Below are 27,119 nucleotides of genomic sequence, written 5' to 3' on the forward strand. Positions count from 1 at the left end.
CGATGTGTGAGCTATAGTTAGAATATGAAATCTGAATATGAAGAATTCAGACATAACTCTACCCCGTCTCATCCTGTTTCTTATTCTCACTTAACTGTTGATAGTCAGTTCCCAACACGTTCTCATCCCCCCATCAGGCCACAGTTGTCCTCTTTCAATCTGATTACTCTGCTTTATGCAAACTACAACTCTCTCCATCTTACTCTCTTGTGTATTCTCCCTTTGCTTTTACATCCCAATTAGTTGGCTCCTGTCTACTCTCAGCTTGTCCCTCTCGTTCCTTATCTTGCCTAGTGCAGACTCAATGTTGTTCAATATTTGATGAGACTTTGTTCATAAATCAACCTCCTCTGGTCCCTTCTGCTGTACTTGAATGATAGTCTTAATCTCAAAAATGTTGTGAGTGTTAAACATGCCACTTCTTGTTTCTAGCTCTTCATTAGGGACATTTTTGGCCTAAAATGTAGCACACATTTTTTGGGCTTGTAAGCCATACTTATTATTACAATGGTGGGACCTACACTGTGCTCTTATCTGTGGTCAAACATACATCATTTATACTTTTTTACTCAAGTGGTTCCATTCTTCAGTTCTCTCTGTCTCTTGTCTGCCCTGGTTTACTTGCTCTGACAGACGTTGTGTTTGTGTTGAAGTGGCCCACCCTGTCACTCTCAGAGCATCTTGGGGAATCGACCACCGTCAATCCTCCTCCCACTGTGGTATCCTTCCAGAAATGCCCAACTAGCAGACTTCCTTTTGGCCAGTGAGACATGAACAGAGGAGGCTTGACGTGTGTTTGCATACATGAGTCAATCAGTCAACACTGCTGACGTAACATAACATACAATAGTTATCTTAAAAATAAAATGCAGTTATTTCTTCGTTGTTTCATATCATAAAACAGACAAAGGTTTGGTTGTGTAAAATCAGATTTAGGCCATCCTTGTGTAACTTCTTAATACTTTTCATTGTCAACTAATTTAATTTAGAGATTGACCCCATATCCTGAATCTTAGGTCATGACTTGAGCTCAATGTTAACACAGTGGAAATGGTTCGATTTGAGTTTAACAGTAGAAAAACAGGGTGGGGGGTTTAATTTTTTTTTTTTTCTTTTACTTTTCTCTGATCTTTAAATTCAAATTCATGGTAGACATGGATAACAGTACCGATGAGGACGGATACTTCCAGCAATGCGAGCGGAGGTTTCCTTAAAGGAGCTATTTGTAACTTTTGCTATCGCTACATAGACAGCAACAGTGTAAACTACAGTACTATCTAATCTAAAAGACACATTGTAAGTTCATCATCAATTGTAATATCCTTGCTCACTTATAGCTGCCTCCAGCAATGGATAAGTCAACTTTGACTCTCATCTCCGTCACGTTCTTTCTTCTACTGAAGTTAGCTGTTAGCATGCTTCCAATAGTGAATCACTGTAGCCTCCAACCTGCCCTGAGGTCGTGTATCATTTCTTCCTTAAGCTAACCTCCAACATCTTGAGGGGGGAGGTTCTTAATCTTCCTATTTAAAGGTGCAACACACACAGACATATTAGGCTAAGTTGTACCAAAAGGGACAAGACCACTTTGATTTCAAGCCAAAAAACAGACAAGAAAGCAATCCTCTTGTGTTATTTCTTTTAATGTGGCTATACTGTGACCTCTTCATCAAATGTTTCTGTTGGATGTCTGGCAATTGGCTAGCTTCTTCATCTCTACATTATTATTTATGTCAATTACAGGCCACTGTAAGCTGTGCCAGACACCTGTCGATGTTCCTTGGTCACCGATAGAGGTTGATAAGTCAAAAGTCATTGATCACTTAATGCCCCTTTAACCTTCATCAACACCATGATATTTTATCAATAACTTACTGACTCTTTAAGTATCTGCATGTTGGTAATCTGTGATTGAATGAGTTTAGTTCTGTGTCCTAATTTGAGTTTGTCTCCATCTGTCCATCTGAGCATTCAGATACTCATCTATTTCAGACTCCCAACTCATATGATATTCAGAGCACCAAACTACCAATGAGACAGTGGGAGATCCCCTGCGTCATTCACCATCATTAAAGTGGCTGTTGGCAATGGTCCAGATCTGCTTGATGGCAAAGCCCCCGTAGCCAGACTTCACCACAGAAAAACCAGGACAGAACATATGGAGGCGCCAGTATGCCAAATCTGAAGCACAAAGACACAGTGAAACAATCTTAAAGCAAAAATCCACCCAACACACTTTTAAAACTGTGGTTTTTTACAAACTGTTGATGGTGCAGCTTGCATTTTTTGGTCAGCTTTATTGTTTGGTACTTGGTTACTAACCCTAACCCTCTCCTGCAAATAAGTGACCAAATGCAGACCTGGCATTATCTCAGTTGAGATGTTTTTCACTTAATGTCAGCTGACTTTTGTAGCGTGTTTCAACTGTCTAAACCATTAAATAGTAATGATTACATTTTAATGTCAGTCTCTCAAGGTCAAAGAGCAAGGCCGTCTTCGTGGGATTTATAGACGTTCATGAAAGAAGAAAGCAATTCTACATTAAACAATTTCTTCTGAAAACGTCTTCACCCCGCCGTAAAGTCACAACCCTTTTATTGCTTTTCTCAGCTCAAAAACCTCCTGAACTTTCGCAGAATAGAACGGATTTAAATTGAATTTAGCACATCCTCAAACTGTTTCATCCCAGTGTACTCAGATGAGTAGATTTATTGAGTTATCTGGATACCTTTGCAGAGTAAAACAAATTCCCTTAAATCTGGAACATGGGCTGGAGTTAGAACTGTCAAGGTAATCTGCTTCTATTAATTTGATAGTAATTGGAAAAGTTTGCAAGTTGTCTAAAAGGACGATCAAAACTCAACTCAACCTGGATATATTCGTACAACTTCAGAAAACACAGTGCAGAGGTTTTACAGATATTATACAGTATGCAACAACTTCTCACCTATTGCAGGGGAGTGTGTGGAAGGGTAGCAAAAAAACTCATGAATGAAATATGGCTATACAGTAGGCTTCCTACTGTACATAGGTATCAACAACCAAAACAAAGTAATTTTGTTTTTTGTTGCTAATATGCAAAGGGTAGGGTTAGACAGGATGCTCTTGTTACAGACAGAACTCTGTGCAACACCTTCACACGTTTGTTCTGAGTATCACCTGGTCAACATGGTCAAGACAGGTGGAGGGACTGGAGGGAAAGTGTAAAAAAGATCTATCACAACAACACCTAATTTAAAAATAACACCTGCACCACAGCAAACAAAGAGCAGTGATATGACACAATACAAGCAGCTGACGGTGGAATTTTCCTTTAAGAGCTCACATTTGGCTGTTAGCCCTGGGCCGTGGCTGAGACATGGGTCGGCTTCCATTATCACAAAGTAGCAATGATCTTGACCTCATGTGAAGCTAAACTGCACATCCTACTCACTCCCTTCTGCAGAGAACCTGTGATGCAAATTCACAGAGTTTATATATAGCGTGTCTTTCATCAGCCTGCTATTCCCTGATGCATTCCCAGTGGCTAAATGGGAAATGTGGACCAGTTCTGTGCTCATTCACACATGTGGACTTATTAGCATTGCCCGTGGCTAGTTTTTCTATTATTGCACGTGTCTTCTACTAATTTTGTAAAGTTCACTCAATCAATGAAATGACAAGAGTTAAATGACCAAAGTTTACTCCCTTTTCTGCCTTTTCCCCACAGCATGTTTCAAAGGATGAAGACAGTCTCATGGGATAGCCATGTTTTGTCTCCATGACAGCTATGTCACTCAGCCCTCTCTGCAGTGACACCTGCACAGCAAAGGATGCTGGGAAATAATGAGCACTTTTATCCCGGTCAGGATGACAAAGATGGGGAGGATGAGGAGGAGGAAGAGGAGCAGGGGAGCGAAGGCAGAACAGAGGAAGGTGGACGAGACTCGGAGAATGGAGGGTTAGAGGGTCTGGAGGACAAGGAGATGACGGGGGGACGACAGTCCTGGGAAGGGAAAGGTGGCGAGGTGCTGAAACCAGCAGCCATCGTGGTGGGTAGACAGAGAGCAGACCGGCCCCTCAGGCCGGGGAACCCGGGAACCCGGGGTATGGCTTACATGACCAATCAAGTTCCGCTCCACCATCAAGCAGCCAATAAGCAGCAGTTTCCTCTCATAGCAGCCAATCAGCAGCCTCACCACCTGGGCCTGAACGCGCTGCAGAAGAGACGCGCTCTGATGGAGCGCAGCATGACCACGGTGGCTCCGCTGGAGGACTCGTACCTGACCATGATGCTGTTCCGCATCGGGATCCCTGACATCAAACAGACAGTAGGTGCATGTTTCTCCTCAGCAGCACTTTGGTCAAATGTTATGACACAAACACACTCCACATGAAACAATCCCAGGTCAAGGCAGAGAAAAAATGTAGCACAGTCGTTCTTCATCTCTAAAAAAAAAAAAAAAGTGAGGAAAAACAACTAAATATGCAAAGCAAAGTTGTTGTTTTTTTGTTTTTTAAATCCAACAGTAAAAGTTTAGATATCTAAGTAAAAACTGTCTCTCTCACAAAGAGCAGAGGGCACTCGGAGTCTTTTCAAACGAGGAAGTAGTTTAAGGCCAGTCTCTCCTGTGTTACAGTTTTAATTTAAAGCAGATGTAAAAAAATAAATAAATAAATAAAAAATAAAAAATGCAGACTTCTTCACAAAGTTTAGGCAGACTGTATTTGGCCTTTGTAACTTTTATTGATTTAAATGTTTATACAAAGACAGATAAAACTAAACTCCTAGAGATAATTGCAGTCTGTGGGGTTATCGTTTGTGCTGGATACCAAAAATGCTGGTACCTTAATTTATTCTTTTCTTCTCTTCCCTTTCTTTCTTTTTGTTTTTAAACCTGCTCTCTCTTTACTGGTGGATCTGAAGGATTCAAAACTGTTTCCTGTTTGAACCCGACTTTTTTGCATCCCTAAATGAAAACATTTTCCACTAGTTCTGTTGCGGTGTTGACTCTACAGCTGTTTCAGATTAGTCACTGAAAGGTACCTAGGGGTACTTAATGCATACATTTTTGTGCATTAGCCAGATGGTGTGCACAACTGCACACAAGCACATCTCTTGTTTCAAAGCATTTTCACTCCAGTCGTCCCACAAGCCCCGGGATGAGTCCCAGAAGGAAGCAGAGAAAAAACAGAGCTTGACATGTGTTGCACAACCTGCAAGGAAAGAAATATCCAGTCAACAACACCATGTAAGAAACTGCCTTGGGTCAAGTGTGGCCATAATTAGTTTTCAAAACAGAAGTTGCTATCAATTCTCACTTCCAGCAGCTCTCAGCTGTAGGATGGCAGCAGGTGAGAATTGGCCAGCCCACACACGCCATATCCAGGTGAGAATGGGCGCTCAACTGTAACCCCTCCCCCTATCTTCCTTCTTCTTCATTTCCAACTCCCTGAACATGCCGACTGTTCTACATGTCAGCTAATCTGCCCTCAATATAACAGTAATTGCTAATTATCTAATAGGTTTTTAATGAGTTTGGGGAGAGCTGGGGAAGTGAGTGACTCCGAAAAGAAAGGGATATGTTGAATGCATCTGCGTTGCTCTCAGGTCTCCATCAGCCACGGGCATCGCATTCAGCTCCCAGCATCACTGACAAACACTCAGCGTCCCAAACCTCAGAGCTGAAATATTAGTGAACTGAATTAGAGAGAGATGATGAGAGGGGGTAAATATTAGGACCTAGTTAAAAAGAGTCCGAGTGGACGGCTATGAAGAGAGAGGAGGGGAGCAATCTAAGCAAAGAGGAAGAGGTATACATTTACAGAAACCATAACGCTGCACATTGAAGGTCCAAATAACTCTGCCAGAAAGATCCTAGAAAATCCTTGATTGTGTAAAGGAGAACGATGGGGAGCGAAGTGTCGCTGTAATATACAGTATACATTACATTAGACTTCTCTCCCGGGGATTAGCTACTCAATCTCTCTCTCTCTCTCTCTCTCTCTCTCTCACACACACACACACACACACACACACACACACACACATACAGCAACTGTGGAGATACACACCCATGCCAACACACCGACACGCACATATTCTTTACAACTCGCTTACATGCGTGTGCATACACACACAAAACACGCGCATCCTCATCATGTGGTTTACCTCCCAGGGACCGCCAAGACATTGCTACGGCAACGGGTGCCTGCCTCCACTAATGAACTGGTTGCCATGCCAATAGAGTTGGCTACACTATCAAATAGCGCAAACCGGTGGGGGAGGGAGGGAGGCCAGAGGGGAGCTGTGGAGGGTGGGGACTGGAGGGGGGGGGGCAGAGGGGACATGAGTGTGCTGAGCTGTGCAACTTTACTTACAGCTCCCTGAGATGGAACAATAGCGTGGATGGATGCATACATCTGGTTGTTGACCCCCCCCCCCAGCTCTGAGCTGCGTCCTGCAGGCTGCAGACTGGATAAGAAAAGGACCAGGAGATGGTTCTTACTGTGGAAATGGAATAATGTGAGGAAATGGACAATGCACAAATCGGCGTGAAATCTAGTTATAGGCATACCACATGCACATAATGGGTGCAAGGTATCTTTCATTGTGGCCTGTGAGCCTCTGGTGTATCACACACTAACACACAGTTAGAGGGAAGGAAGGATTTTTTATTTTATTTCTCCAGACTAGTTTGTTATTTCTCTTCTGGATTGTGGTGCAAATGTGAGATTATGCATGCAGAGATCAAAGGAGAAAATAACGAAAGGGAAATATTTATCCCAGTATAGATTCTTTACTTCTTTATTAAGGGTAAAGATAGAAAGTGGTGTGATAATAAGTGGGAGCTACTAGACCGGGGGGTGTTCAGATAGCACACAGACCATAACGATAGCATAAGTCCTCTTATTTCCGTGAATGTGGCTCATGATCAATTATTAAAAAGTAATGCATTCATATTCTGCACACACCACATTCTCATGCATTCATCATTTACCATCTGATGTTAAAACCATCACGCTATTATTAATCCATAGTAATAAAATGCCATTGACTGGATATTTAACCAAACTGACACAATACAGCTGGGATTGTGTAATGGTGTAATTTAATGAGATACTTGAGTACAGGCGTTTACAAACACATGTACAACTGTGGAAGTAGCTGATGTTTTAATGATGGAGACAGAGCTGTTAGAGACAGAAAATGGAGGTGGAGTAAGATCACAGGGACACTGACAAAAACAAGCCAGAGAAAGGTTATATCTTCTTTTATGGAGCCCAGCCCCTCCTGCTACTCCACAGTGGTGGAGGAATTACATTTTACCTCAGTAAAAGTAGCAATACCACAAAGGATAGGATATTGTGCAGAACAAGTTTCAGCAAATATATTAACTGTCAGAAATATGATCATCAAAATCAAAAGTCAAAACTATCATTTGGCTTCATGTGTCAGCATATAAGCTCATATAAGTAGCTGGTTGATGTCAAGCTAATATAAGAATTTTCATTTTCTTCGATAACAATATACATGTCTCATATTTACATTTATTTTCCAATTTGCCTAAAAATAACTAGCATATCCATCTGTCACTTATATGTAGTTAGTGGAGTGAATGTATATAACTCAGACATAAATATAGCATAAAATGGAAATAATAAACAAGTCAATCTAACTTATTCTCAGGAACAATATGCAGATGAAATGTGGTGATTTATATTCCACTTAACTTACTTAAGTTAAAAGTAGCCTTTACAGCACATGAACTTGGTTGGCCCTTTGCTTTTGTAATCTCTGTAATATCATTTCACAGTAAATTGTGATGAAATGTTGATCAGCAAAACACAGACAGGAAGAGGTACTTTGGATGAACGTTTCCTTTTCTTTTCTTTTTTTGTCCCTATAGTATTTTTTGTATTGAGTCATCTTTACTCCATAACAAGCAGTGGCTTTTCTTCACCATGATTATTATTCTGACTCTTAACACATCACACACCGCCCTGTGTTGTGTTCCCTGTCTGTCAGAGGTGTCTGCAGTTCGACCAGGACTGCACCGTGTGGAACGCTAAGCAGCAGATCATCTGCTCCCTCAGTGAGTCGTTGTGGGACGTCTACAACTACGGCCTCTTCCAGCCGGCCGGGGAGGGGCGGGACGCCAAGTTCCTGGAGGAGGAGCGGTCCCTGCAGGACTACTCCCAGTCCTTTGAGAAAGGGGTGCCATACCTGGAGGTGAGGAGAGGGACAGGCTGGGAAACCGTTTGGTCTTTTTAAAAAGTAAAAGTTTTGCAAAATTAAGGTTTGAAAGTATTCATGGTGTTTGTTTTGTTGTTGTTTTGCATCATATTTTTCAACTAGAGTCTGTAGATTTTATTTCTCATTATGAAAATCTCCTCACTGCCAGGATAAACAATCTGTGTGGAGATACATCATTATCTGCTGGCCTAAAGGTTGTCCAGTTGAGATATAATCGGTATAATAAGATACCAGAAATCAGTCTGTGTAATATCCACAAATAAAATTATATTTTATGCAGAATAAAATTATATAAAAATTATATTTTATTTGTGGAATAAAATTAAATGTAATTTTTTTTGTTGCGTTCAGTAAGAAAAGCTGCTTCCTGCATCCACAGCTCATGTATATATTTCATCTTTCTCAGCTTTATTGCTCATTAACCAAGTGAAAACTGTAAGGGATATTCAACAAATTACTCAAGTTTAGTTTTTGGTTATTTTTAATAAGACTTCCTACGCTGAAGTCGGCCAACAAACTTGTAAATTAAATTACGGACATAATTGCATTCTGCATATTATGTAACTTAGTAATTATATTATATTTCCTCACTTTTTGGGGATGTGGGTGTCAGTATGAAGTTTCATGCTGTGCTAGGATTATCTCACAGTGCCCTCTGGTGGTGCGGCTGCTGTAAGTGCCGATGAGCTGGGTGGGGCTGAAACTGTAGCCTGCACTCAGGGTTTGGCTTCAAACCAGAGTGTTTACATTCTTGACGGGGATCCAGATGAGGACATGTCTGTGGACTGATGAGGCTTTGTAACTAGATTCTCCTACAGCAAAATGTATCTCACAGCGCTGGGAGTGAGTGGATGTATTTAGAACAGGAGTAGCTGATACCAGTCAGTATTAACTGGTCGTTTCTGGTTCTGTTATTTCCCACCGTGCACCACCACTCACTAACAGACACATAGTTGTTACTTCATTCTCAGCATTAGGCCAGATTTTCCCTTCATCTTGGCCAAACACACCTCTAATGCTTGAAAACTGCGTCTGCCCTCTTTGCTGTGTGAGGTGCAGTGTGTGGTTGAGTTCAGCTGCCAGCTGCTAGGTAGAAACTCAGCCCCCCCCCCCACCCCCTCCCCTCAGCCAGTAAAATGTTTGCCAACTCACTACAGTACAAATGTGGAGACTGCACATCCAGTCAAGATGGTTTTCATTGATGCAGTCTGCCATTCAGCAGGAGAGTGGAAGGTAAACCCACATGGCCACGGTTGACTCATCCTTTCAAACGAGGATTTTTAAAGACCGACTCTCCAGATCATATTTTAGGCCGATGTTTTCAATTCCCCCTCCTGATTCTTGCTCCTGAAGGCTGTGAAACATTCAGACCACCTCATATATAAAAACACTTTGACATGCGGCCGTCTGTGCATATTTAACATTTACACAAAATAATCTGCATATTTAAACAAATGCACTGAACGAGTCATGGTGAGTACATTTTATTTTGAAAGCCTTACTTCTTTGTAAGCTTATGCCATCATTCAGATCCTGCATGACCTTATTTGGGCATTCAAGTGGTTAAACGTAAACCGCTCAAGACACCATGTGGTCTTAAGAAGTATTTAATGAACATCACAATGAATAATAACCATTAACTGCCATGTGTGCAATTAACATTTTTAGAAATCTATTTGCCAAATATAAATTAAATCTTCATGTGTTGAAATGATTAAGTATAAAATGAAGTATAAACACATTAATTCCTTTTAGTTGTTAATCCAACCAGATAAAAGACACATTCATCTTGCGTTTATTCCATTTTTTTCCCCCCATTTAACTGTATGTTAGTAACAGGTTAAAAACATTGAACTTAATGTGTGATCAAGATTTTCCCCAAGTAGAGAAAACCAAGTCTGAAGAAATAAATCGTGGAGCTGTTCCAGTGCCTTTGAGTGGGAGAGTGAATTTCTGGAAACAGTGAGAGAGTTTAGCTGCAGTTAACAAGAGAGATGATGGTTTAAAGCTGCAATGCTGAAATTAACAAAACCTGCTTTATTTCCCTGCTTTAAATAAAGACTTTATTTCCCCCATCTGCACCACAGTCTGCAGAGCAAACAGTGTACATAGAGGAAATAAAGATATAGCAACTGGATTCATTATTTTCACATGTACATTTTCTGGTCCTCAGTTTAGGTACAAAACCAGAGTTTATAAACAGACAAACCTGGATGAAAAGGTCCTCGCAAAGCTCAGCACAAAGGTATTTCTTCTCCCCTCTATGAAACATTCTTAGTGTACAATATAAATTTCAGTGCACTGACAACACTTCCCTTCTTCCTCTCCTCCTCCCAGGCCAGTCTGAAGAAATTCTTGGATTACATTCAGACTGGAGCCATAGAGAAAATGGTAAAAGTCCTTGATAAAGGTCTTGATCCAAATTTCCATGACCCTGACAGCGGAGGTGAGTTTGTCACAAGCTTGTGTCTGCAACCACTCTGTTATTTACTGTAGACTTTGATTCATTCTGGTACAAACAAGTGATGTTGAAACACTGAGAACACCTGGATGGAGTTTCTACCTGCCATGCTTCCTGACTCTTTACCTCCTCTGCGGGTCAGAGACCCCGCTGTCTGTGGCTGTGCAGGCCGGCCTGTCGGTGGAGGGCCTCAGGGTGCTGATTCAGGGCGGCGCTCACTTGGACTTCAGAAGCAGAGACGGCATGACACCGCTCCACAAAGCCGTCAGAGCGCACAACCACGCTGGGCTGCTGGTGAGGCCGCTGGACCGAAGCTACACACATTCACTTCTCATCAGACGCTGACACACCTTTAAAAAGTAATCCTCATCTTTGTCTCCTCTTTCCAGGCCCTGCTGTCCCTCGGAGCGTCTCCAGACTACAAAGACCGCTGTGGCCTGACCCCCCTGTACCACACCGTGCTGGCAGGGGGCGACACCTCCTGCTGCGAGACCCTGCTGTACTACAGGGCCCGGCTGGGGACCAAGGACGAGAACGGCTGGGACGAGTCCCATCAGGTACCAGAAGACAGTTCAATATCTATCTATCTATCTATCTATCTATCTATCTATCTATCTATCTATCTATCTATCTATCTATCTATCTATCTATCTATCTATCTATCTATCTATCTATCTATCTATCTATCTATTTGGTTCATATTGTCATGTTAAACATTCTGGTCTTTGTCCCTCAGCAATGCACCAACACGTCTCTTGTCTGACTGTATCTCTGTGGTTGATGTCATGTGTCATCACCCGCTCTCTCTCTCTCTCTCTCTCTCTCTCACTCGTCTCTCCATTCTCTCTGCTTCCTCCTCTCCTTCTCTCTTTCCATAGCACAGGGATGAAGAGGAGTTTGGAATGGAAGAAATACATAAGGTACCCCTTCATCCCACCATCTCTCCATCCACACCGGCCTTTCACAGACAAAGGCACTAAAGAGTTATGACATGATTACAGTTTTTCTCAGTCACTTTGAAGCAGATAACACTTCAGACTCGTCATCCCGACCACTCTCGGTGCAGTTCTCACAACAGATCGTGGATTTCTCATAGTTGAAACCTCCTAAGTCAGTCAATCACTTCAGCACTGTCAGCAATGAAATAAACCTTTTCAACAGAGGCACCAAATGTTTTGCTATTTTAAACCTGGTCAGCTTTAGACTTTAGCTTTTTTTTTTTTGAAATGGAGTAAAAATGTATTCAGGCCCAAAAATGAACTGTGAGTAGCTGGACTCAAAGTCTAACCCACCAACATACATGGCACCTGTCTAATGGCAACTTTAGTATGACTGTAAAATACAGTAATTCAGTAATGATCTAGTTTTGAAAAAATGAGACATAGTTTTTGAAATGTATGAAAGCAGTTGTAAGGAAATAGATCTGTGACTCTACACAATATAATTGCTGCAGCTGATTAAGCAAAATGATAAACATGGAAATATGCACTGGAAAATCAGTCAGTAAATTCACACCACAAACAGTATGAATATGTGTGTATGTGTGTGTATGTGTGTGTGTGTGTGTGTGTGTGTGTGTGTGTGTGTGTGTGTGTGTGTGTGTGTGTGTGTGTGTGGCCTTGCTGTTTCATACTTATTTGATTAAAGTTTAAAGTGATTGAAGCAAAAGCACTAATGTGATGCTGTATCGGTACAGCTGTAAAGGTACAGTACAAACATTTTCCATGTGTCACAACAAGGAAACATCTTCAGCAGTGAAGGGATAGCAGTGAGGATGTAATGGACGTTTGTACAGACGTGTGAGGAAATGATGAACTGTTTTGAGAGCTGCATTAACAATTTGTATTACTTTTTAACCCTCCTGTTGTCCTTCTGGGTCAAATTGGCCCAGTCTGTTCCCTTCCTCCTTCCTTCCTTCCTTCCTTCCTTCCTTCCTTCCTTCCTTCCTTCCTTCCTTCCTTCCTTCCTTCTTTCCACAGTCCTTTTTTCCTTCCTTCTTTCCTTCCTTCCTTCCTTTCATCCTTACTTCTTCCTTTCTGTTTTGATACAACTGACCTGATCTGTTCCCTATCCCTCCATCTTTCTTTTCTTCCCTTTTCCCTTCCTTCTTTCCCTTCTTCCTTCCTTCTTCTTCCCTCCTTGAACAAATCTATTCCCTCTCTCCTCTTTCCTTCCTTTTTACCTTCCTTCTTTCCACAATCCTTTTTCCCTCTCCGCCTTCCTTCCTTCCCTTCGTCCTTACTTCTTCCTTCCTTTTTGACCCAATTGACCCAATCTGTTCCCTCCCTCCTTCTGTGTTTCCTTTCTTTTTCCATTCCTTCTTTCCTCCCATCTTTCCCTTTGTCCTTCCTTCCTTCCTTCCTTCCTTCCTTCCTTGGCCCAGGAGGACAACAGGACGGTTAAAGTAGGAGATGGCACAGTGGATCAGTGGTTAGCAGTATTGCCTCACAGCATGACGTTGTGGGTTTACATGGTAAATTAAGGTGTGAATGTGAGTATGTGTGTGTTGTTCGTCTCCATATGTCGACCCTGTGATGGACCAGTGACCTGTATATATCACCCTATGTCAGCTGGGACTGGCTTCACCCCCCACTCCCACAACCTTGCACAGATTAGCGCTATAGCCAGTGGACAGATGGATGGATGTTTCCAAAGTGAGAACTGCATCAAAGCCACAGAGAAAAACTGTATAAAAATGTAGATGACCTAAGTGAATGAGGTGAGCCTAGTTTTCTTAAACCTGTTCAGGTCTGAGTCATCCCGAGCTGAGCCCGGTTCAGAAGGAGCTCTGCAGATCATCTCTTTCGTACTGTAGTTCTGGGTGCATTGCCTACATTATGTCTCTGTGACATTCTGGTAATTTTGCGTTTGTGCTGCGAGCCGGTTGTCATGGTATTTTATTTTGGTGTTGCCGTGCTTCGTGTTTTCTTTCTTTACTTTGTACGTATCTTGTGATATTTTAGTCCCTGCAGAAAATATGAGAAAATCTCTCAGGCTGCTGAAGGCTCATCTCTGTTGTTTTAATGTTTTTTTTTGTTTGTTTGTTTCCTGTCTTTTACACCATGGTGCAACGTAATTGGCTGTGACCTGTTTTTCTGTAAGAGTAATTATGAATCTAAATGTGGATGTGAGATACATTATTTCCCTTTCTTTCTCTTTGTATCTCTTCTTTGTTTTCCCCTCATTTTCTGCCTAATTGTCTTGCACTGAATCAGTGCTGTATAAAATCACCCAGCTCACTTTAACATGTCTCCTTCTCCACTTTATAATCCTGACAATTTGTGGATATTTCTATCACACTCTTGACATTAAAAGGCTTGCCAGAATGGCTTTGCCCAGCACTTGGAGCATCTGCTGTTTTATGGGGCAGACAACAGTTCTCTAAATGCCTCAGGGAACACTGCACTTCATATTTCTGCCCTGTACAACAAGGCAAGTATGGAAACAGATTCCTTTATGTTAAACCAGTATTAGCATGATTAGAGCTGCTGCTTGTTCTTAAGATGTTAACCAATCACTTGCCCTCTGTGATGATCAGGAAAGCTGCGTTCGCGTTCTTCTGTACAGGGGAGCAAATAGGGAAGCAAAGAACAAACATGGTCAGACCCCTTTTCAGGTAAATGATTCACTCACTGCTACTTTGTTATTATCATCATCATTATTATCACTATTCAGAAATGTATTTTTGAGTTTCTATCATGTTTGCAAAGTGAAATTGTATTTCTCGTTTTGCCACAAAGAGAGCAAAAAGAGTGAAAGGAGACAACACAATAAAACAAGAGAATGCAATAATTGCAAGAGCTGGATCAATGATGTTTCATTTTGTTTTTGTGTTTGCAGCTAGCTGTAATGTCTGGTCACTTTGAACTCGGGGAAATCATCAAAAACCATAAAGAAACTGACATAGGTAAGCTGCCTGCCACCTGCCTTTATTTTAAACCTTCTGAAATGCCATCAATGTGCCCATATGATCTCTTTTTTCTTTTTCACCTAACAATCTACTTGATTTCTCTTTATTTCATCCCATCCCATCTCTTCATCTTCCTCCTCCTCCTCCCTCACTTGTTACCCCTCACCTCCGAACGCTCACCGTAAACCTCACCGCCACCACTCACACCTCTTCAGTGCCCTTTTTGGAATCGCCAAAGTATGTTCCCAAGCGAAAAGAGAGCGCCCACACCCTGCCTCTCCCCTCGCTCCACTCCCACCCCCTACTGCGTGCTAACAGTGATAACACCATGACCCAGTCTGACCCTCTGGCCATGCCCAACAAGGCCACAACCAATCCCAACCCGGTACAGGTACTGACGTCCACTAGGCGCATGGTCATCTACTGATCTACTGCATTTCTTCTCAGGCACTTAACAATAAAGACTGAGCTGTGTTGGTTTGGTCTTTACGGGGTATTACGGGTGTGTGTTTGTGCAGGTCCAGCGCAGGGCCTCCATAGGCATGAGGAGCTCCAGCAGCCCCAGGACTCGTACGCGCTCCCCATCCAGAGGGAGGGGAGGCCAGAGTGACACAGAGGAGAGGCACCGGCAGCCACGAGGCAGACAGGGGTGAGAGGCCTGGTGCACTGTTTAAAGAGAGGGGGGGTGGTGGGTTCTTATTCTACCCAGTTCCTTTAACGGCGTCCACAGGGAATCACTAATCTCCAGTTACAATCATCTGTGTGTCGTTATTACTATTTGTGTCTCAGTCGCATACTGAGAACTATTTTTAACAGTAAGAATCTGACTTATCTTAGGTGTGGTATGGGTGGACATTGTTGTCTTGCAAGGCAACAGAAAGAGAGACAACAGCTTAAAGGGATAGTTCACCCAAAATTGAAATTGCACTCATTATCTCCTCCCCCTCATGTGGACTAAGGGCTGGGAGAAGTTTCAGAGTCCTCCGTGGCTTCTCTGAGTTACAGGGGGTCTCGGCATAGCAGTGCATGTCCATATAACGGTTGCAAATGGATACCAACTGTCTTCGTAACAAAAAGACACACCAAAAAACATCCAAATACTGTCAAATTTGGACGAACCAGGGTCTGTCCTCTTCCCAGTTCGTCCAAATTTGACGAACCGGGAAGAGGAGCTTCGAGAAGCTTCCGCTACAAAACAAGCTTGAACTATAGACTTATTTAATTTTTTTCGGGACAATTTTGCATTTCGGGGCTTCAATACAAGACTGACATTACATACGAGCAGCATGGAGGTATTTGGATGTTTTTTGGTGTGTCTTTTTGTTACGAAGACAGTTGGTATCCATTTGCAACCGTTATGGACATGCACTGCTACGCTGAGACCCCCTGTAACTCAGAGAAGCCATGGATAACTCTGAAACTTCAAAACTGTGTGAAACTGAAATTTTCAATTTTGGATGAACTATCCCTTTAATAATGACAACATGGACATGAGAGTAAAACCACACATATGAGGCTGTTGTCAGGGCGCAGAACAGAAGCACACTGCCACTGGTATAATAGCTTCTACACACCTGACACAGGCTAGACGCTGCCAGTCAATACAATAGTGCAGCATGTATTTCTATTGTTGAGCTGATTGCTATGACTCAACTGTCTCTGCTGTGGCCTGACAAGCTGAATGTCGTCTCACTTTGTCTCACTTGTTTTTCCAGTGTGCAACACAGACTTATCTCTCTCTCTCCCTCTCTCTCCCTCTCTCTCTCTGTCTCTCTCTCCCTCTCTCTCTCTGTAGTGCGACCCCAGGGGGCAGTGGGGGAGGTCAGATGAAGCGTATGTACAGTGCAGTACCGGGGCGGGTGTACGTGGCCACTCGTGGCCACTCTGCCAGTGGAGACAGAGAGCTCACACTCAGCAAAGGGGACAAAGTGAAAGGTGAGACAGAGCCAAAATGAACAAACAGTGAACAGAAAAATGAAACAAATCTTCCTCAAACGTTTTAAACACTGTTATGAAAGATGAGCTAATGCCACTGGGACCGTGCTGTTGTTTGATTGTGCTTTTTTTTCTTTCTTTTTTTTCCCTTTTTTAACCAGACAATTACCTAAATGCTCTCTGCTGCAGAGAAATTTGGTGTAATACTGAGAACCTTTCAGTGCAACTGCAGTGCAGTTTGATCCAGAAAAAATATCAACAGCGAGCGAGGGATGTACATGAGGGAAGAGAGGGTTGTAAACAAGAAGCACCAGAAAAAAGCCATCCAGTCAGCACAAAGCAATACATGTTCCTAGCCACTCTCTGTGGATTGTACAATGTTATTATAAAACTAAAAGTAACTAAAGGCAAACAAGGAAAGTTGGGAAGAAAGTATATAACAGTCTGAGGTCGGTTCACCAGCCACATTATATTGTGTCCATCTATATCCACTGTGTCTATCTCTTTATCTGTCTCTGTATCTGTCCACCTGTCTGTCTCAGTGTTAAGTGTAGGAGAGGGGGGGTACTGGGAGGGGACAGTGAAAGGTCGCACCGGCTGGTTTCCTTCAGACTGTGTGGAAGAGGTGGCGGCTCTCGGCAAAGACAATCGATCAGGTACAGTAGGACACAACCAGTGGGTGCTTCAGCTGACTGTTGGGTTTTAAAATATCATCCTGGTTATGGCCGCAGAGGGAGTTCCAAGCAGCAAAGTTATATTACGAAATTTTGAAATAAGTCTTGTGTCAAGAGGTGGGTTACTGAGATCATATAAAATAGTGCACAGATTGGAGAAAGGGCGTATGGGGAAAATGGGTTACACTCTCCCCCAGGCTGGCATTATCCTTTAAATCACTGTAACACCCAGCACATGCCACACTCATGTTTACCAGCAGGCCCTGTATTTTGCAGCAGGCAGTGGCACATGCACAGCACAGGCATTCGCTTTTGTCATATTTTCACAGCTGCACTGTTCACCCAGCGAGAAAACCATATGTCACGACGAAGACACAAATACCGGGGTGTAAATACGTTTAATCCATTTGAGCCTCGTGCTGAAAACACAACACTTCTACAAAAAGACAGTGAAGGTGTCATGACGGAAGTGGTGAAAGTTTATATTGAGCATATGTCTTGTTTGCGTGTGCCTTGCAGAGACACGCAGCGAGAAAGCCAAGAGGAAGCTTTTCCGTAACGTCACCGTGGGAGCTTATGATGGCACTGATGGCCCCAGGTAAGTGAATCTGCTGTGAACCTTCGCTGATAAGTAAGCTGGCGCAGAAACAATAACTTATCTTTATCAGCTTTCAACCTTCTGTAGACTGAGCTGCCCTCAAGAAAAACACTTTCAAAGTCTAAATCTTACGTGTGAAAGTAAAAATAGCTCTGTTCATCTGCCCTGTTGTGCATCGGACTCTCCACAGCTACAGTGGCTCAATACACTGCAACTTAAGAAAATACACAATACACATTGTGTTACAAACTTTATTTTTGACAACACATGCACTGCAAAGTCCCCACGTTGAAGTGTTTCCAGGGACACAAAAAAGATTTGTTATCATGTCAGTATCACATGATTCAGGTATTGTTGGATAGATGTACTTTACTGCTTAACCTTAGCCTTTAGCTGGGTTTCTCACTTTTTTGTGTCCATAGAAACATTTTTTCTTTTTTGTTGTGTTTTTGTTAATTGTTTTTAAAGCCCAAACTTGTCAAATAGATGTGGCATGTTGAATTGGTACTGTGTTTGTGTCTTTGCATGTCTTTTCTTAAGCTCTCCAGGCCACCGTATACAACAGGTCACCTAGTGTGTTCAGTGACAGGCTCCTCCAGCCCCTCCAAACACAATCATAGAAGTTCAGCAAATACATGGACTAAAATAATGATGAAAATGTGATTGGCTGCAGCCCCTCTCATTGCTCTAGCTGTGGACTGTCATATGAGTGTGGGCAGCAACTGAGCTGCCTGCTGTCTGGTTTATTACTGTAGGCTAAGACTGTGAGGCCAGTCAAGATGATTGAAATAGTTGACACACTGTTGTTTTGCGACTAAGAGGAGGTTCTCGTGTATGTGTGTGTGTGTGTGTGTGTGTGTGTGTGTGTGTGTGTGTGTGTGTGTGTGTGTGTGTGTGTGTGCACTTGTTCCAGTGTTGCTTTCGTGTCTGTTTTCTGTTGATCCTGAACGCCACTTGTTCTCCATTGTTCTGCTGCGTGAACACGTCAGTGCTGAGAGCAACCAGGAGCAGCCGTGTCATTTTCTGCTTTGCCCCTTTTTCTTTTTCCGGTTTTCCACTGGACAAAATACACTTGTCTCTTTGATACCTCCATCCTCTCTTGTAGCTTGTTACAGTGAACACAATAATGCTTTAATGAAAGGCAGAGGTGCAGGTTCTCCTCCTCCTCCTCTGTGACATCTGTCTGAAGCTGCAGCCCAGCCCTGGGCAGCTGCAGTTGTGTATGTGTATTATGAAACTGTGCATACTAGTTGGAGTGTTAGTGCGTCTTTGCGTGTACATACATCATCATCATGCTGATGAGTCATAAGGAGGCTGAAACACCAAGCGTTGGTCAGATCTCGCGGCTAGTGATGAGGACGTTCCAGTTGCCACCCGAGGGTTTTACAGCCTCTTACGCATCGAGCTGACATTACCCTGGTGCTGAGCAGCTCTCACTGTCATTCAAAAAAGACATTCACTTTAATACAGCTGCGCTTGTGTTCTAAATGGAAATAGCAGCCACTGGGGTTATATTACCTGTGTTAAGTTGGTTAAGCGTAATTGCAGCACAGTGGTGAAGTGGTGCTCAATTAAGAGCAAGGTGATCCGGAGCATGTTCCCACACTGCAGCCAGGCTTTTGGGAGAATGTCAATTACTATTTCAGAGAGAAATAGAGAGCGGAAGAGTGTTTGTTAGCCTGCACGGTGATGACAGCTCTGCTTTAGAGGAGAGGAGGGAGCAAGATGAAAGTTGGCAAATGTGTGTGTGTGTGTGAGTACATCCAGGGTGGGAATCAGCTGTTGTTATATCTGTGATACCAGTCAGTGTCTCTCTCTCTCTTTCTCTTTCTCTCTCTGTCGCCTTACATTCATACCCATCCCCCGCATCCCCACCCCTCAAATCCAGCTCTCCATCTCCCCTATTTTGCAACCAGACCCTCTTCCTGTGATCCACCAGCACACACACAAACACACACACACACACACACACACACACACACACACACACATACACAAACTATACGCACTCTCCCTGTTGTGATAATCGCTGATATTTTATTCCTCTCTCACTCTCTCTCTCTCTCTCTCTGTCTCTCTGTCTTTCTTTCACATCGTCTTCCTCTTGTCTGAAGTATGTGGGGTGCAGAGCGGCTCGATCTCTCTCTCTCTTTTCTCATTCCCCTCCTCTCTCGCTCTCCTCTCTCCTCCACTCTCGCGGCTCTCTTCAGCTGAGCTCTCGCTCTGGAAGACCGGGAGGAGGAGGGAGGCGGGAGAGAGGAGGGAGGAGGAGGAGGAGGAGGAGGAGGAGGTGGTGGTGGAGAGTGCGCGAGATAGAGGAGGGGGGGACATGGCAATGGGGGGATGCGGAGAGAGAGATTTCTCTCTCTCCCTCTCTTCTTCGTGGCCGTCACTGGGCCCCAGAAACAGGAGCGTGTGGTTCATTTACAGGTAGCGGCTGTTTCCTCATTCATTGGCTGGCTATGGATGTGAGGAGAGGACAATGGAGAGAGGGGAGAGGTAGATGATGCTATTGAGAGGCCGTGCCTTTTCAAAGACAGACTAATAAGCTATGTATCTGTGCGTGCGTGTGTGTGTGTGTGTCTCTCTGAGTGTGTGTGCGTGTAGATGTGCGCGTGTCTTAAAATATGTATTTTTCCTATGCATGTGAATATCTGTGGGACGGAAGTGGCTATTGAATGAAGACTCTGCAGCATGTTTATTTCTGTGTCTTCCTCCCGTGTGTCTGTAAACGCGTGTGTGTTGTTGCGTGAACGAGAGCACATATTGATGCATTTCAGTCAGACAGTGTGGGTGTATTTCATTCTCTTTGAGTCATGATTTCTTTAAGCAGATATTTTTCATTCACCAGGACTTGCCATTTATCCCTGTTCCTTTAAAAGATGCTGCTGTCACATCCCATTTTTTTTCTGTATCCCATTGTGTCATTAAAAACGTGTGATATTCTGACTGTACTGAGGGATGTATGTGAATAAGTCAATAAGTGGCAAGAGTGCGGGTTCGTCAGTTCCTTTCAAGCTCTAATTTGAGACACCATTGTCATTTTTCTGCATGTCTGTGTGTGTGCATGCATTTTCATTTATGTGTGTGTGCGTGTACTATATACACTGAATAAAATATATGTGCTCTTCACATATAAGTGTATACGTCATTGTGCTTAATTGCTGTGGGAGTAACTCTCCTGTACGTATATCCATGTATGTGCACTGCTCATCCATCTCTCATCCACAGTGTGTGTCACTAACATCTGTCAACGGGTGATGTGTGGGTATTGTCCCCACATAACCAGTCCATTTGCATGTGCATTCAGCAGGTGAATGGTTAAAAAACTGCCTTTTTTCTCAGTAATTGTGGATAGAAGAGAGGATGACTCAGGAGGGAACATAATAACTCTGGTCTCTAGTAGGCTTACAGCTCCATTGCAGCCAGTTCAGAGAGAGTGTGTCCTACAGCCAGCAGAGATTAACCACAGACGTTTGTGCTTTTTATGGCTCCAATTGGTCGGGCCACAGAGATCAATGTGGTGAAAAATGAGCTGAACAGTTTTGTGTATGTAAAGTAAACCAGGTGTGTTGCTGCGAGCCTGTTAACACAATTTAGAACCGCCGGGAGGACCGACACCGGCCGTGTTTCCCCACTTGTAGAAATGGATGGACGAGGAGCCCGATGGATCGTCCACCCACTTCGTGTTACTTTGATCCTCGGAGAGGGAAAGCATGATGGAGGACAGGGTGAGAGAAAAAGGAATGAGGTGTGAGGAGCAGATGGCTGGAAGGCGGCTGTGCGTTGGCGAAACAGTAACATTGATGGAGAACACACAAGGGATGGACCTCAGTAGGGGAAAGTAGTGATCGTCTGTTGAGTGCTAAAGTTACAGTTTGGTGTGGAGTCTGGACCCTCAGTTCCTGTAGGCCGCTGCACTCTGCTGGACCTCAGTGATTTCCCAAACCTAACTTTGTTTATTGCATGCTCTGTCGGATTAAATACACAAGCCCCTGCTGTGTGTCTGCACTGTAAGAGACAGTGTGGAATATGATATTATAGAGTTATTGTTATCACGAAGTGGCCCAGGCTAAATGAAGTTGGACATAATAAAACAGACATAAAACAATAACATCTGCTGCTTAAAGGTAAAATGAAAATATTGGCATTTTGAGAGAATACATAGATGTTTTTGAAGGGGTTACATGGCTGAGTCTCGCTGCAGACCTTGTTGTCAAGGAGCCAGCCAAATGGTTGTGTTTAGGTTAAGGTTCAATTCAGCGCTACAGATTTGGTTTTGAGTTTGCTGACCCAAGGAAGGGCCACAGGACTGCATCTCTATTTACTACTTTTCACTCACCTGAACTTCCCATTTTAAAGGGAGGGACCAGAAAATGTGTATTCCCGTTGGAAATGATGTCCTTGACTATTCCCAGTGTTTTTACTGCATTGTTTTGGCAGTCAAGCTATCGCTATAAATAAGGCAATTCTTCAACCAGGCCTCTCACTCTGCTCACTCGTAGTTCAGCCCTTCTAGGAAATCATATCCTTTGATTTGATTTCAGTTGGATGTCAATTTGAGTTAACGTTCAGGAGCACAAACTAACACAGAAATGAGCTGCCTTGGAAAGAAATATCTGGAATTCCTCTTAAATCATAGAGCTTTGCTCCAGCCCCAGGCTCCCCAACACAACCAGGGTGAATTGACATTGTTAGAAAGTCAAGCTCAGAAATGAGTCATGAGATGTGGCTGTGTGTGGAGTCCATTTAACCAGGCCTATATTAGAGGAAGGATTGTACAGCAGCTCGGCCAAAAGTCCCAGACATGGTAATAGAATAATGAAGGAACTCGCTGGGCCAGCCGATACACTACTCCAACCATCTCATAATAAGATTGCATCACAAAAGTCTGTGATCACTGTTTATGCTCTCTCAAGCTGTAGTCTTAGAGCCAGAGGAGCTGTTTGTGGGGGGAGATTAGAGGCCTGTCCAACTTCTTCTTGTACATAATTTGAAGTGTCATGTATGACCGGTAGTGGTGCACTGGAGTCGGTAAAGCAGTATCCTTGCAAAAGCTGCCAGAGGCAGTGAAAGCTAATGCAGCGATTTAGGTGCATTTGGAAGTTTCCATTATCAGTGAAGGGTATGTGCACATTTTTCTAATGTGCCGTTCCCCGTGGCCCAGTGCTTGTCAGCTCTAGCTGGATTAGTCCGTAGTATGGAATGTCATCTCATGTTCACTTCCTCCCATTGTGACACTAACTGTATCCCTCCCATCAACCCTTTTGTGCACCGGCGCTTTTTGTATGACATTCTCAAGCCAACCTATCTTTTGCTGCAGTGTGATTTCATAATGTGATGCAGTATAGCTGTTTTCCACATTCAGAAAATGCTTTATTTGCATGACAATAACACTTTTCTGTTGCTATAGAAGTCATATAGCTCTCTTCCTCTCCAATTCTCCCTCTTTTTCTCCCTGTCTCTCTCCATCGCTGTTTCCCCCTCTCTCCTCCCTCTTTACTCCCTCTAAGTGACTACATCATTAAGGAGAAGACAGTGCTCCTACAGAAGAAAGACAATGAGGGCTTTGGCTTTGTGCTTAGAGGAGCCAAAGGTGAGCCACCTCTCCAAAATTCACCACATCTCTATGTTCTCCGTAGATTTCTCAGTCTCGATTACTCCTTTTCTCTCTCTCCTTCTCCTTCTAATCTGTCCATCCCTCACTCATTTTCAAACCCATGTTCTTGTTATCTGTGTCCACTCAACCTCATCCTTCTTGTCTTACCCTCCTCAGCTCAGACTCCCATAGAGGAGTTCACTCCAACGCCAGCGTTCCCCGCGCTGCAGTACCTGGAGTCTGTCGATGAGGGGGGCGTGGCGTGGAGGGCCGGCCTGAGGATGGGGGATTTCCTCATCGAGGTGAAGACACAAGATGCATTTTGAGCTAATGCGCACACTTGGGGTTGTTGAGGTTGTTTTACAAATACTTTACTTTAACCAGAAGCCATGTTTGGATTCAGGAAAAAAAAAAGCCACCCGACTGCTGCTCCTTCCATTTCTCACTCAAATAACTGGTTTCCTTTCAGTTTGGATAATTGACACACTTCAGGATGAATCGTTATGCAACAAGCTACTTGATGTACAGTGTCACATTTTGAGTGAGGTGCTCAACACATACAAAAAAAAAAATCATACCAGTGGCACTTTCTCCACTGTTGCATCCTGAATGTGATGATGTTCTTTTAAGAGAGTCAAAAGTCCTTATGGGAAATGTAGGAAATTAAGAAGACATAGACCAGGCAGACTAAAGAGAGATGTGTAAATGAAAAACTACATTTTGTCTCACAATACACTGAATTGAACCTCACAAATCAATGATATCACCAGAAACATGTTACAGTACATTAGCCTCATAGTAAATAAGTATGTTTGATAGAGCACTGACTGGTTTTCATCCAATGCTGTGGTAATTTCCTATGCTGTAGCTTTTATAATTTGCTATGCTTTCGTATATATTCTGTATGTAATGTATGAGTCACAGTGGGTGAGGCACTGAGACACTTGTGATCACTGTTTCTCACTGCTGAAGCGCGAGCATTTCAACTTACTGTATAGGGCCATTTTGTAGCTTTAAATGTCTCTGTATGTTGCCGTGAAAACTCACTTCTAAAAATGGCATTTGTCAAAGCCCTATTAAATCTGACACATGCAGCTAATTGGTATTCAACCTAATATGACTCACTTATGCAGCCCAACCTTTGCAACTGCGATTCATTGTAGTTGCTACTGCATTGCTGGTGCATGCATCTAAAGCACAAAATTGATGTCTTGTTCAAAACTAAGTCTTAAATATACAACATACAGTTTGGCAAACACAGAAAAGCTACATCATCAAGGAAACAAGCCGTCACAAGTAGACCTGTTCTGTGTTATGACGTGTGCCCCCACAACCTCTAACTGGAGCTCATGTTTCATTCAAATGGAAATGAATGTCTTTGTGTGTGTGCATCAGGTGAACGGCCAGAATGTGGTGAAGGTTGGCCACCGGCAGGTGGTCAACATGATCCGGCAGGGCGGCAACAGTCTCATGGTGAAAGTTGTCATGGTTGCTCGAAACCCAGAGCTGGAGGACACGGCTCGGAAGAGGGGTAAGAGTCCAAATTTCCTTGTATGTTTTTTTTCCTATCCTATGTTTATGATGTGACGATAAAGCTGATTGCATGTTTACTTCATCCTAAAAGGCTTTTGCGATGTGGTTGTCTTTGGTGACTGCATGTTTATACGAGGATACTAAACATTAAGTCTGCATTTGGCTGGCTTCCCTTGGCAGCCCCGCAGCAGACTAAAAGACTGACTCCTCCTGCCATTGCCCTGCGCTCCAAGTCAATGACATCAGAGTTGGAAGACATGGGTAAGATGATAGAGGGGACTTAAGATTGAAAGCAAAGAACAAAATGAGGGGAGGCCTGGAAAGAGCATGAAAAAAAAAACAAATTAAATACATGCCCCCTATAGTTCCTTTGGAGGGGGAGAAGGGCCACAATGAAAAAAGTTTCTTTTTGGAGGGTTAGCAGCTTCTCTGCAGGATGGTGGTGGAGTACTATGGCACTACTAAGGAAACACTGCATTAAAAATTAACCGAGTTGATGCAGGAAGCCAAGAAAATGATCTAGTATGGGTGCGATTTAATTTTTAGTTTGTTGGGGAAGTAGTGTTTTGATTCATTTTCACTTCTGTCATTGCTGTTAAAGAGGAAAGGTGATAATTAAACAATGAAGCTATGAAATATAAATGTAGTTCCTTGTTGTGAAATGCCACCTGTCTGATGCCATCAGTCACAAACCGCTGCTTCTGTTTTGTCTTTTTCTCCTCCAAACCCAATGTGCTGCACACAGTGGACAAAGGTGGGAGAATCATGGATTTGTGTGCTCTCTTTATCATTTCTGTTCCAATCACCACCATCCCTCTCATCACATCAGCGTTCACACCATCACATGTGTCCGAGTATGTATTTCATCCTTTCATCTGCTTTGTTGTACACATGACTACACAGCAGCTCTAGTCACACTTAATTTCTGTTTCCCCGAATTATATATGCTACAGCTGCCTCTCCATGGAAAAAGAAAGCAGGTGAATACCAGTCTTTATCATTCCCGCTATCAGCCCCTGAGCTTTAATTAAAAGTCATCCTGTTTGATGCTCTTTTTTCCTGCTCCTTTTTCAGACTACGAGCCCTCTCAGGGTCCTGATAAGAAGAGGACAGTCTATCAGATGGCACTAAGTAAGAACCCACTCTCGCTGCGCTTGCCGTACTGTACGAGGGTGTTTTTAAACCTCGGGGGGAGGCGACAGGAGGTGGCTCGCTGAAATCCTCCTTTTCATGTTTCTTCCTTTATTTTATGCTCCCTCTCACTGCCCTTTTTTCTTCTGGCCTGCGCCTGCTCTGTCTCTGTTTTAGATAAACTGGATGAAATCTTGGCTGCTGCCCAACACACTATTACATCAGACAACCAGGGCCAGAGAGGTCACGGGGGCAAGAGGGACCGGAGCAAGAGTATTGTTCCCAGTGTCTCCAATGAGGTAGTGTTGGGAATTGAAAGGAAATGGGCCTAGTCAGAGTTATTACCATAATGTCCTAACAGCTCCATAGACCCAATTTCCATATGATCTACAGCAGATTAACAAACACTGAACACCTAAGGACCTCTTCCCCAGTGCTGCAAGATTAGACTCACATATACAACAGAGTCTCTCCACTGCTTCAGGATTCAGCAAATACTTAGTCAGGGAAGTGACTAATACCAGCAAAAAAAGATTCCTATCTATAAATCAGCTTGGTGTTTAGCTTGTTTGTAGCTATGTGTTGTCCTGCACTCTGGAGAATGATTGACAATGGACCACCCACATCAAAACATTAGTTTAACAGTGAGTCAGGTTGCGTCCATTCATCTGAGCTCTGTTGCCTGATACACTAACACTCTGACTGACTGTTCCCTGTGTATGTATTGCATTTTACTGTATTTGAAATCAATCAGTTTTATTTGATTACATCAAATTAGATGTTTCATACTCTCTCCATCCTAATATTTGCTCTTTTCTCCCCCTTCTTTATAAAATGTGTTTGGACACCTGTAGCAGCCGTATGAGCAGCAGTCTTCAGTCAGCTTGGTGCAGCAGACCGGACCAGGCTTTGGCTACAACCAAGCTCATTTCCAACCAGGTCACGGTCCTCAGCATGCCGTCATGATGCGGCAGAAATCTATTGGTAACGGCAATTGTCATGGAAGGGTTTGTTTCCGTTGTGTATATGAGGGTGTGTTTGT

The 27,119-nt window shown here is 43.2% G+C and overlaps 1 protein-coding gene across 1 annotated transcript in view; it reads left to right on the plus strand.

Moving 5' to 3' along the window:
• Positions 1 to 3,754: 3,754 nt before the first annotated feature.
• LOC146967984 (SH3 and multiple ankyrin repeat domains protein 1-like) overlaps positions 3,755 to 27,119 on the plus strand; it is a 30,447-nt gene continuing 7,082 nt past the window's right edge. Inside the window, 24 exon segments of the mRNA XM_085762113.1 lie at positions 3,755 to 3,796; positions 3,798 to 4,310; positions 8,009 to 8,212; positions 10,410 to 10,481; positions 10,574 to 10,682; positions 10,840 to 10,991; positions 11,087 to 11,254; positions 11,576 to 11,617; positions 14,013 to 14,129; positions 14,236 to 14,313; positions 14,538 to 14,604; positions 14,823 to 14,998; positions 15,126 to 15,256; positions 16,403 to 16,542; positions 17,085 to 17,198; positions 17,736 to 17,814; positions 23,328 to 23,410; positions 23,591 to 23,715; positions 24,809 to 24,944; positions 25,127 to 25,207; positions 25,900 to 25,926; positions 26,021 to 26,077; positions 26,255 to 26,376; positions 26,932 to 27,061. Of these exon segments, the coding sequence (XP_085618239.1) occupies positions 3,761 to 3,796; positions 3,798 to 4,310; positions 8,009 to 8,212; positions 10,410 to 10,481; positions 10,574 to 10,682; positions 10,840 to 10,991; positions 11,087 to 11,254; positions 11,576 to 11,617; positions 14,013 to 14,129; positions 14,236 to 14,313; positions 14,538 to 14,604; positions 14,823 to 14,998; positions 15,126 to 15,256; positions 16,403 to 16,542; positions 17,085 to 17,198; positions 17,736 to 17,814; positions 23,328 to 23,410; positions 23,591 to 23,715; positions 24,809 to 24,944; positions 25,127 to 25,207; positions 25,900 to 25,926; positions 26,021 to 26,077; positions 26,255 to 26,376; positions 26,932 to 27,061 (2,959 nt within the window). The 5' untranslated portion in view covers positions 3,755 to 3,760.

This window comes from Trachurus japonicus, chromosome 19, assembly GCF_045865225.1.
Source record: "Trachurus japonicus isolate A0001 chromosome 19, Traja_1.0".
Lineage (NCBI taxonomy): Eukaryota > Metazoa > Chordata > Actinopteri > Carangiformes > Carangidae > Trachurus > Trachurus japonicus.